This window comes from Mytilus trossulus, chromosome 4 (genome assembly GCF_036588685.1).
Source record: "Mytilus trossulus isolate FHL-02 chromosome 4, PNRI_Mtr1.1.1.hap1, whole genome shotgun sequence".
NCBI classification, from domain to species: domain Eukaryota; kingdom Metazoa; phylum Mollusca; class Bivalvia; order Mytilida; family Mytilidae; genus Mytilus; species Mytilus trossulus.
In genome coordinates, this window is record NC_086376.1 from 80084064 (window position 1) to 80095796 (window position 11733).

General features: G+C 27.0%; 1 protein-coding gene across 1 annotated transcript; it reads right to left on the reverse strand.

Annotated features, from left to right (window-relative positions):
* Positions 1–3236: 3236 nt before the first annotated feature.
* LOC134716838 (uncharacterized) lies at positions 3237–4972 on the reverse strand. The gene is made up of 2 exons (XM_063579850.1): positions 4545–4972; positions 3237–3618 (listed from the first exon to the last, which is right to left on the reverse strand). Exons 1-2 carry the CDS (start codon positions 4970–4972, stop codon positions 3237–3239), a joined length of 810 nt encoding a protein of 269 aa, XP_063435920.1.
* Between the last annotated feature and the right edge of the window lie 6761 nt (positions 4973–11733).

Sequence of the window (11733 nt, forward strand, 5' to 3'; positions counted from 1 at the left end):
GCACCTAACAAAGCCCATACATAAATTTTAATACTTTCATTAATACGTTCAACACCAGATTGTGTAAACCCATTCCCATTATCTAAAATAAAAGTAGTCCAAGCCATACTTATATCTTTTTCATGCTTAATAGTATCATGAGTACTAAAGAAAGGTCCTTTAATTTTATTTCTTTGTCTATATTCTCCACTTGGTTTATAATATTGCTCAAAACTTCCTAATCCTTGACATGATGATTCTAGTTTTTGTCTCCAATTTGTATTTGGAGAAATATTAAATTCATCACATAATTTCTGATATGCAGCTTTGTCATATGGGTTCTTGTAATAACAGAAAGAAGAATCTGTTGGTAAAGGTGATTTAAGTTCTTTTAAAATTCTTGCAATGCAATAATATAAATGAAACATATAAAAAGACTTTGTAAGATTTGAAGTATTTTGTATATGATCATTATAAGAAACACCACATCCTGTACTTGCACACCAAACTGCAAAATTTAACTGACATTGCCACCAATCAAATGAAGAATGAATCCAGGCATTCCATGGTTCGTTAGTGTGTATTGATGGGTTTTGATAGTTTTGAAATAAATCAGGAAAAGATGTTTTAAAGTTCTCTTTTTGATTTAAAAATATTGTTTGATTTACAAGATTTGTTTTTAATTGATGATCTTTTTCAGAATATTTAATACCTGGATTATATGAAACATTAGGATTATATTTAAATTCTTTTGTTATCATTTTTTTATATTAAAAATGTTTCATACTATTTCAAATATTGATAATACAATAAACTTAGAACAATACATAAATAACAGAAATGGAAATAAACGTATTGGTTTGAAATTTATAAGATACAGTATAGGTTGGTATAATGTTTATCATGGGTTTATAACAAAAACCGGAGAGGAACAGCAAAGGATTATGAATGGTTATTATAGTTTTCAACAAATAGTGGATGAATTTCAAAAAGAAAATATTGTATTATCCGTAAATGAAGCAAATGGTATCGCTTCATTAAACACTACTACTGAGTTAAAGATAAGTAAGGGTTTGGGAAATATGTTAGGATTTAATAATAAACGTAAATTCGAACCTAATGAATTACATTATGGAAACAAATTTGTGGATTTTGCTATCCATAAATCATTATATATCCATTTGGAACAAGTTAGCACTTCTCATAATTATCTTGATGGTAAGCCAAGTACATTATTGGCTGTTATTCCAGTCGAGAATAAAGAGTTTGGTGAAGTTATAACAGCGAGATTTGAGCATCCGGAATATAAGTGTTTAGTAAATGATGTTATAACAGAATTGAAATTAGAAATAAGAGATGAAAATAATAACAAGATAATTAATCATTTACCAATTAATTGTGTTTTAGAAGTTATATAATTTATTTAATAAAATGAGCATACTTGGTGTCAAAAAAAAAAACGTAGATACATCGGAAATAAAAAAGGAAATATTAAATATGAAGAGTGAGCTTCAAACAATGGATACTAAGGATAGAGATTTACGCCGGAGTGTCGCTGCCCTAACCATCAGAGTTTTAAATGTTGAAAATATAGTTAGTAATATTAAAAATAAACCAGACAAAAAATTAATAAGTATAAATGCTGGAATTGATGGTTCAATACATGCAAGACAAAAGTTTAATTTTGGTGATGGTGGTGGTGGTTATTATGTAATGAACTTTCCAGGACAAATATTGGGTATTAGTTTGGTAAGTTTAAGAACAAACTCAGATAATATAGATGTTATGATAACTGTTAATAATTATAAGACATATAGTTACGGAATAAGTTTAAGTAATGGTGACACACACAGTTATCATAACTTTTATACACCTTTTGAAGTTAAGGCTGGAGATATTATAGGGTTTGTTAGTGAGAGTGATAATTCTACATGTATCAATACTCTAGTATCAGTGATAATTGAATTATTTTTATAACAAATTTAATCCTTAAAAATGTCGGCATACGGAAACAAATTAAATCCTTACAGAAAAATAAGAGAACCCCGTGGTGTGAAAGGTATTCGTCAAAGTGTATCAATAACAAATAATCCTTCAACTATTGATCAAAATCAACAGCTATTAGTGAGATTCCCCAATCTAAGCAATAATGATGTTATTGTTCCTGGAACAACCAGATTGGCATTTGAAATAGAACTCACATCTACAGACGACAATGCAACTATATATCAAAACATAGGAAGAACAATAGTTAAAAAAACAACAATTCGTATAAGTGGAAATGAAATTATGTCAATTGATGATAGTGATATTTATCATTGTTATGTTGATTTATGGAAATCTACATCTGAACGTTTAAATATGGCATACCAAGGAATTGGTGAAACAAACATGTTAAAACACAGAGTTGGTGCGGATGATAAAGCATCAAACATAGGGGATGAAGCAATTGCAACTGCATATGGTGCAAGATTTTGTATCCCACTTGATTTTGAACTATTAGAAACTCATATGCCTTTTTATCAAGCAGGTCTTGGTGATAGACTTGAATATGAACTTACATTTAATAATTATAGCAATGTTATTAAATCAACAGATACATCTGCAAGTTATACAATCAAAAACATTTGTTTAGAATTTGATATGGTTACTGATGCAGAATTAGCAAGACAGATAAGACAACAAGTTAATGGTAAGATGGTTATTTTGTACGATAGAATACTAAGACATAGAAAAATAACCAAAAACAAATCTGATACATTGTGGAATATAAATTTAAATGTTCCAGCTAGAAGTATGAAAGGAATTCTAATGTTGTTCGAAGATCCTGAAAGAACAAGTACCGAAACTTATTATAATCCTAACATAACAAAAGTAGAAATGACAATAGAAGGTGTTCCAAATCAACTATACAGTCAAGGAATGAAAGCATATCAACAATGGGATGAAATAAATAAATTCTTTGCTTTAAATTCAAAAAGAAATAAAACAACAGAAGAAGTTTTAAAGGATTTAAATTTATCCTATACAACATTAGAAAAATATCTTACAACTAATTATGCATTATGGTTAGATTTACGTTCAACAGATGACAACTCATTACACGGTTCAGGTAGAAGAATTGAAAATGCTTCTGAAGGTATTACTATCCAAATAACTAAAACAGCAGGAGCAAATAAATTAATAAATGTTTATCTGTTTGTTATACAAGATGCACAAATTAATTTTGAAGATGGAAGATTTAAAGAAGTTAATTACTAGGAATTACTGTCTTGACGAACAAGTTCTGTTATCCTAATCTGTTCAGAAATTAAATCACTTTTCTTTATTTCCAATATAGTCTTTTCTTCATTCTCACAGGTTCTTTTTGTTATGAATTTTTTAAGCTTAGTCTTTGCACTAACTTTTTGTCTTGTTAATCGAAGCCAAATCCGTCTCTTGTTTCTGTCACCAAAATCTTCCTTAGTTTTATTTATTCTCTCGGTTAAATATTCAATTTCCTTTTTTATGCTGTTTATATCCATATCTTGTATATTTATCGTATTATTACGTTTCACTAATAATGTTTCAAGTTTCTCTAAATCATCCGACACTTTAATTAAATAACATCTTCTCAATTCAGATTCCATTTTGAAGTTACTGTAGCAATATTAAATGGCAAATTTAATTAAAAACCGCACTTTGTTACCTGTAAATATTTACAATGATCGATTTAGTTTATTTAAAAGTCATATCCTATTGAATTAAATATAAACAGTTTGCTTGGATACAGTAAACATCTCCTTAGTTACAATGAACACTTACTTAGTTACAGTAAACAACTCCTTAGATGCAGTAAACAACTCCTTAGATGCAGTAAATACTTACTTAACTACAGGTTATTGTAAATTTTACCTGAGAATTTTGTTTACAACTATTAAACTTTTACTGACGCAGTTAATTAGTTTGATGCATGATTTAACAAACGAATTCAAGTATGTTTCTTACATTTTGTCGATATTATTGAATTTGTTCTTTTATTAATATATATAATATTACAATTGACTGTAGTTAGATTTAAATATCAAATTCACAACGTTTCAACTATTCAAACCAGTAATTACTGTTTGCTATGCAAAACAGACATTTAAGATTTAATGGATTTATTCAATGGATTTTAAATCTACCTAGAGATCTAAAACTTAGTCATCATTAATTCTTGTTCATAGAAAGAACCTGTTATTTCTTCGCCTTTTAAATCAATTATTTTATAAGTAAAAGGAATTGTATTTAAAACTTTTTCAATTACAAATATTTCTTTAGTCCAACGAGTAGTATAACCCTTTTCAAATTTACCCTTTTTTTTTGTTATTCTTACTCTATCTCCGACTTTGAATTTAGCTTTTTTAATTTTCTCTTCTTTTTCTGGATATAAATTTTTATACACTGTTAATTCATTTTTTAATTTACTTGCTTCAACAGGTGTCATTTTAATTGAAGAATGTACTGTATTATTATAATTTTTAACTAATTTATCTAATATATCATAATATTTTAAAGTTTCATTAGCAGTAAAGTATTTATACATATGTTGTTTCATTGTTCCTATCCATCGTTCCACTACACTGGATTTTTCTTCATTCTCAGTTGAATATAACTTTATGTTATTATCTTTTAACAATTCTTTTACTTGTCGATTATAAAATTCGGATCCTTTATCTGACCAAATATATATTGGTTTTCTTTCTTTAAATAATGTTTTAAATGCTTCACTCACTGCTACTCCTGTTTTATTTTTCAATGGAATCAACCAACCATATTTACTAAAAACATCTATAACTGCTAATAAATATTTATAGTGTTTATTTTGTTTTGAATATTGTTGTATATCTATCAAATCAACTGCCCATGTTTGATCTATTGAATGAACATAAACACGTCTTTTAGGAAAAGATTTTATAACTCTATGATGTAATTCATCTGCTAATTTATTTGTTAGATTTGTTTTAGACATTTTGAAGTAACTAAAATGTTTTTTTTAAAAATGGATGAAAGAAAACATTGTTCAAAATGTAATGAATACAAGTTACTAAGTGAATATTACAAAGCAAAAGACAAACCACTGGGAGTTAAATCTGCATGTAAAGAATGTTTAAAACCTTCAAAACAAAATCATTATCAAAATAACAAAGAAAAATATAAAAAAGCTTTTAAAGAATTTATGGAAAGAAATCCTTTTTATTGGAATTTATATCCAAGAAAATAATATAATTAAAAATTAAATATTACAAAATGGGATCTAAAAAATCCTTTAAAGATCTTATTACTGAAACTACTATTGATGATATAGAAGAAATCAATGCAACTAAATACATAAACTTATTAAAAGATAAAATAGTTATTAATCAATTTCCTTTAAAAATAAAGATAATAATAACAAGTGAATTTACAACTCCTATGGCATTTGATAGAATAGAAAGTCATTACTCTCATCCTGTTAAAGTTGTCCTAACACAAAACAATTTATCTACATTTTACAATAATTTGTTAGATAAATTTAAAGCTTGGGTAGATAAATTTCAAGAAAGAGGATCTGGTTTTGTTTTCGATGGTATCAAAAGTGTAAAAGTAAAACTATATAAATATGAATATCAAAAAGCTTCGTCTTATTTTCCCCTTCAATTTAAATCAAGTAATATTATTAATGTCCAAAATAAAAAGGATAATAAGTGTTTTCTTTGGTCAATATTAGCAAGTTTATTTCCAGCCAATAAAGACAAACAAAGAGTAACAAAATATAAAGAATATGAAAATGAAATTAACATGAAAGGAATTGAATATCCTGTTTCAATAAAAGATATCCCAAAAGTAGAGAAACAAAATAATCTAAGTATAAATGTATTTGCTTTAGAGGATCAAACAAATAAACAATCTTTACATCCAGTTTATATATCAAATGTAGAAAGTAAAAACGTAATTGATCTCTTATACATTGAAAGTAACGAAAATACTCATTATTGTCTAATTAAAGATTTAAATAGTTTTATGTGTGATAAGAATAGAAATAAATCGTTTATATGTAGAAACTGTTTGCAAGGATTTCAAAGAGAAGAAACACTAATAAAACATAAAAAAATATGTTATGATAACAAACATTGTAAAACCATAATGCCAAAACCAGGAAAAAATATTCTTAAATTCAATAATCATCATTTTAAAAATAAATTACCATTTGTTATCTACTCTGATTTCGAAGCATATAATATTCCTATACAATCCTGTACTCCAGATCCTAATAAATCTTATATAAAACCAATAAGTAAACAAGAAATAAATAGTTATGGTATTTATGTTCATTCTGATTATCCAGAAATATATAAACCACAATACTTTTCTTATGTTGGTGATGATGCAGTAGAAAAATATGTGGAAAAAGTAATGAAGATATACAAAGAAATAACTTATAAGATCTACCTTAACGAAAAGAAAAAACCAATATTAAATAATCATGAAGAAGATGAATTTCAAGAAGCAACCGGATGTTATATTTGTGGAGAAGAATTTAAAGAAAGCGAAAAAGTAAGAGAACATAATCATCTTTCAGGTAAATATAGAGGAGCAGCGTGTCAATCGTGTAACACAAAAGAAGGTAAAGCAACAAAATTAATACCCGTGTTCTTTCATAATGGATCGAATTATGATTTCCACTTTTTAATAGAAGAGTTAATGAAATATGAAGATGAATATAATAAAGTAAAACTTCTTTCTAAAAACTCAGAAAATTATATTTCTATAGATTATGGATCAAATTATAAAAAATTAAGATTCCTAGATTCATATAGATTTATGTTAAAAGGCTTATCAGATATTGCCAAATCAATGGATGAGTTTCCTATTTTAGAAAAAGAGTTTAAAGGTAATATAGCTCATTTAAAAGAAAAAGGATTCTATCCATATGAATACATAGATTCTATAAAAAAATTTGAAGATAAAAAACTTCCTGAAATAGAAAAATTTTATTCTAAATTAAAAAAAGAAACAATTACAAAAGAAGAGTACAAACATGCACAAAGAGTCTGGGAACATTATAATTGTAAAACTTTATTAGACTATCATAATTTATATCTAAAAACTGATGTTCTTATCTTAGCCGATGCATTCGAAAAATTTAGAAATTTCTTTTTAGAAAACCATAAAATAGATCCATGCTATTGTTATTCTGCTCCGGGATTGACTTGGCAATGCGGGTTAAAATTTACTGGAGTAAAACTAGAATTATTAACTGATGTTGATATGTTACAAATGTTTGAGAAAGGAATAAGAGGAGGATTTTCTGGAGTATTAGGTCCTAGACATGTAAAAGCCTTCAACAAATATACTTCAAATTATGATAAAGATTATAGAATAATAGATGAACATGAAAAAAAAGAGTGTTTAAAAAGATTAAAAGAAGGAAAAGATTTAAATAAATTTTTTGAAAAAAATTATTTGTTGTATCTAGATGCAAATAATTTATATGGATGGGCTATGTCACAAAAACTTCCTACAGGAGATTTTAAATGGGAAAAAGATTTAAAATATTATAAAGAAATTCCAAAAGGAAGAGGATGTTTAATTGAATGTGATTTAAAATACACAGAAAAATGTAAAAAGAAAACATATAAATATCCTTTAGCACCAGAAAAGATGAAAATAAAAAAAGAAGAATTATCTGATTACCAATTAAATCTATTGGGAGACAAACCATTAGGTAATGAAGAAAAATTATTTTTAACATTGAGAGATAAAAAAAAATATATAATTCACGATAGCATTTTAAAAGAATATATAAAACTTGGAATAAAGGTAACAAAAGTTTACAGAACAATTTCATTTAAAGAATCAAATTGGTTAGCAAAATACATAAATTTCAATACAGAACAAAGAACTAAAGCAAAATCAGATTTTGAAAAAGATCTTTGGAAACTGATGAACAATAGTTTCTATGGTAAAACATTAGAAAATATCAGAGGAAGAAGTGAAATAAAATTATTGACAGACAGGGAAGAAGTAAAAAAATATATAAAAAAACCAAATTTTAAAGACTCAATAATATTTAATGATAACTTTGTTGCAATTGAAAATAATGTTCCTTCTGTTAAATTTAATAAACCTATTTATTTAGGACAGGCTATATTGGATTACTCAAAACAATTGATGTATAGCTTTTATTATGATGTTGTTAATGAATTATGGGAAAAGAATGAATTAGTTGCAAGTGATACTGATAGTATGATTTTGAGTGTAAAAACCAAAGATATTTATAAAGACATGGAAGAAATGATAGATGAACTTGATACGTCTGGTTATCCAAAAGATCACCCTTTATATTCAGAAAAAAATAAAAAAGTAATTGGTAAATTTAAAGATGAACTTAATGGGAAAATTATGAATGAAATAGTTTATTTAAAAAGTAAAGCATATTCTTTTACATTAACAGACACAATGTGTTTAAGTGAAGAAAAAAAATTAAAAGGAATTGGAAAAACTACAATAAATAAAGATATTAAATTTGATGATTATAAAGATTGTTTGTTCAATAATAAAACCAAAATGAATAAAATGTGTACAATGAACTCGAGCAAACACAAAATGTTTGTTAATGAAGTAAATAAAATAAGTATGTCTTCATTCGACGACAAAAGATATATTTTAGATAATGGAATAGATACTCAACCTTTTGGATTTTAATTTATTTTAATTTCCAAACAATAAAACCAGTTAATGTCATACCACCAACAACAAATGCAATCTCTCTATTTTTCTGGTCTTCTGATGGAGTATAAAAATCACTTAATGTAGGTTTAGGTGATAATGAAGTTAATTTTTTATTCGTGACACGATAGTATAGTTTCATTGCCTGGTTAACATCATCAAAAGTCTGAACCGCATGATGTTCCTTTTGTAATTGTTCATTTATAAAATCTAATCTTTGTATTCTTTTTTTATTCCATTCGGATTGTGCTTTTTCTAATTTTTCTATAGCTTTATCATGTCTTATTTTCTCTTCATTTGCATTACTACCCATATGTGAAAATAAATAATTACTCCCTGAAAATGCAAAAGCATTTGTTATTGCCCCACCAAGCATCATTGTTAAAGCACTTGCCATTTTATAAAAACAAAAATTACTTCATAATATCAGCAGGTATAATACCTTGCTTAATCAACATATCTTTTGTTGCTATCGCAAGTAATATATCAATGGATAACATTACAACATCATTCATATTAAAATCCACTTTTGGTGCTGGCCTCCTTAATACCTTTTTACCTATTTCTGCATATCCAACTGTTAACAATGTTTCCACTCCAGCATGATATAACATATTTGCTATTTGTTTTCCGTCTTTTTGAGTTGTCATTTTAATGTACTAAATTTAATTAAATTCAAAAGGATCAATTTCTTTCTTTTGTTTTTCTGGTTTTGTTATTTCTTTAATCATTCTTTCTGGTTTCTTACTTTGGTTGTAAAAAAACAATCCCAATCCAACAATACTTATAGAAAAAAGTACAAATTTATAATCAACTAGGGAACTGGAGTGTTTCTTGACTGAAGGGATATGTTCGTTTAATTCATAATCTGTTTCTGTATCAGAATCTTTTGTTATTTGTTTGATTTTTGAATTTTCTTTTTTTAATTTTTCCACTTCTTTTTTTCTCAATTCTGCATTTCTTATTCTTACTTCTGCACCTTTCTTACCAGCAGCTACTCTTTTTGGGTCTTTTGGTTTGGGTTTTTTAAATACTTCTTTTTTTTCTTCTTTGTTTTCTTTTTGTTCAGGATTTTCATTCATCATTTTTTATGTCATTATTTTCATCTTTTTTTCGGAAATCGAGCGAAGCGAGTGGTTCAATATGTCTTGCTGTTGTTAATATTGCAGTAAAAGGAGCAAGATACATTCCATATCTATAGTACAGTTCACAACATGTATTAGTTAAAGCATTATTGATAAAAGGATCTTCCTTTAAGTCTTGTATTAAAATTGGTGGATTAACAACTTTGAAAAACTTTGATACACCCATGACATATAAATTTATAAAAGAGTTTCCTAATGTCTTGGTCATACTAGCTCCCAATCTTGCTTCATATTTACAGTATAGTTTGTTTATTTGCTCTGTTGTCATTTTATCAATATCTGACAGTTGTAATTCTTTACCCAGATATTGTTTACTACTCCCACCAGCAACAACGGATGATAATCTTTCGCGTTTTTTTTCTTGAAGGGAACCGTTCACTTCGCTCGCTTCATCATCAATATTTATGTTTTCCACAATTTGCTCGCTTAATAATTCTTCAGCATTCATTTTATACGTTTCAAAAAACGGATATAATTTATTTTTAACTTTAAAAAAATTAAATACAACATATCCAACTAATGATAAGACTGCAGTGTTTGTTGCAATTGTTAGTATTTCCAACAGCATTGCTTTTTTTTATTGCTTATTTTGGTTAAATTACTTAAGAATTACTTATTTTGGTTAAATTACTTAAGAATTACTTAAGAATTACTTAAGCATTATTTTGCTTATTTTGGTTAAATTACTTAAGAATTACTTATTTTGGTTAAATTACTTAAGAATTACTTAAGCATTACTTAAGCATTACTTAAGCATTACTTAAGCATTACTTGAGAATTGCTAAAAAAATCAATTAAGTAACCAATAATCAGTAGGTTGATCTGTCTTTAATATTAATTTACGATGTTTCTTTTTTTTAAGTTCTTCCTTTATTCTTTGTCTTTCTTCCAAAGTAGGAATAACATCATTTTCTCTTAGACAATTATCAAAACTATCTCTATCTTTTGTGTAAAACATGCATAACCATTTTGTTTGTTCTCTTAAATCTTTTAAAACAGAGTTGTATCTCTGTGAAATGACCCACACTGATTGTTCCGCATGTCTTCCTGAAAATGCAAGCTCGGACAGCATATCTTTTTTCTTTGTTAGTTCTTTTGTTGCACTGCAGTCATCAATGATATATAATGTTGGATGACCAGCATATTTTTTAAAGAACATTCTTAGTAGTTCTTGTAGCTTCTCTTCTTCAGAAAGGGAACCGTTCGCTTCTCTCACTTCTACAATAGGATTAACAATTATTAGATTTTTTGTTTTTGGTTTTCTAACATCACCAATCCATTCACGATTTTTGTATGCTTTGTTCCATTGGATGGTTGGACAAAGTATGACTATATATTTGAAAACTCCACTATATTCTTTTTCTAATAAATCAAGAACAAACTCTGTTTTTCCACATCCTGTTTGTCCACATATAATAGCACAATGGGGATATTTTGGTAATTCATAAAGGGAATCGTTCGCTTCCATTTATTAAGGGGAACAGTTCGCTTCCATTTTTTAAGGATAACCGGAGTGTATCTCGCTCCGCTCGCTTGCTTTTCTTTCATTTTTAAAAGTAAAAATTGATTTTATTTTTCTCTTAAATCCCACAGAATTCTTTCTTCGCCTGTTCTCCCGGTTTTTTTTATTTATTTTTTTTGGAATTTTTTAGTTGTTTTTTGGGTGTTTTTAATAACGTTTTTTTCCAAAGTAAAAAAAAAATTTTTTTGGGAGTAAGAAAATTTGGTGTTTTTTGGGGTGTTTTTTTGCTTTTTTATGAAAATTTAGGGCTCTTTTACTTGAAATGAGGGTAATTTTTTGGGGGTCAAATTTTTTTTTTTTTTTGGAGGGGGTGCGCTGGAGTCGTTCAAGTACTATACTACTAACCTGGCAGAG

Excerpts from the sequence above, each read along its gene's own strand:
- LOC134716838 (XM_063579850.1), bottom strand. The coding sequence starts at position 4,972 with ATGTCTAAAACAAATCTAACAAATAAATTAGCAGATGAATTACATCAT. Across the intron at positions 3,619-4,544 it reads GGAACAATGAAACAACATAT|TAACTTCAAAATGGAATCTG; the intron begins GTATAAATACTT and ends ATATTGCTACAG.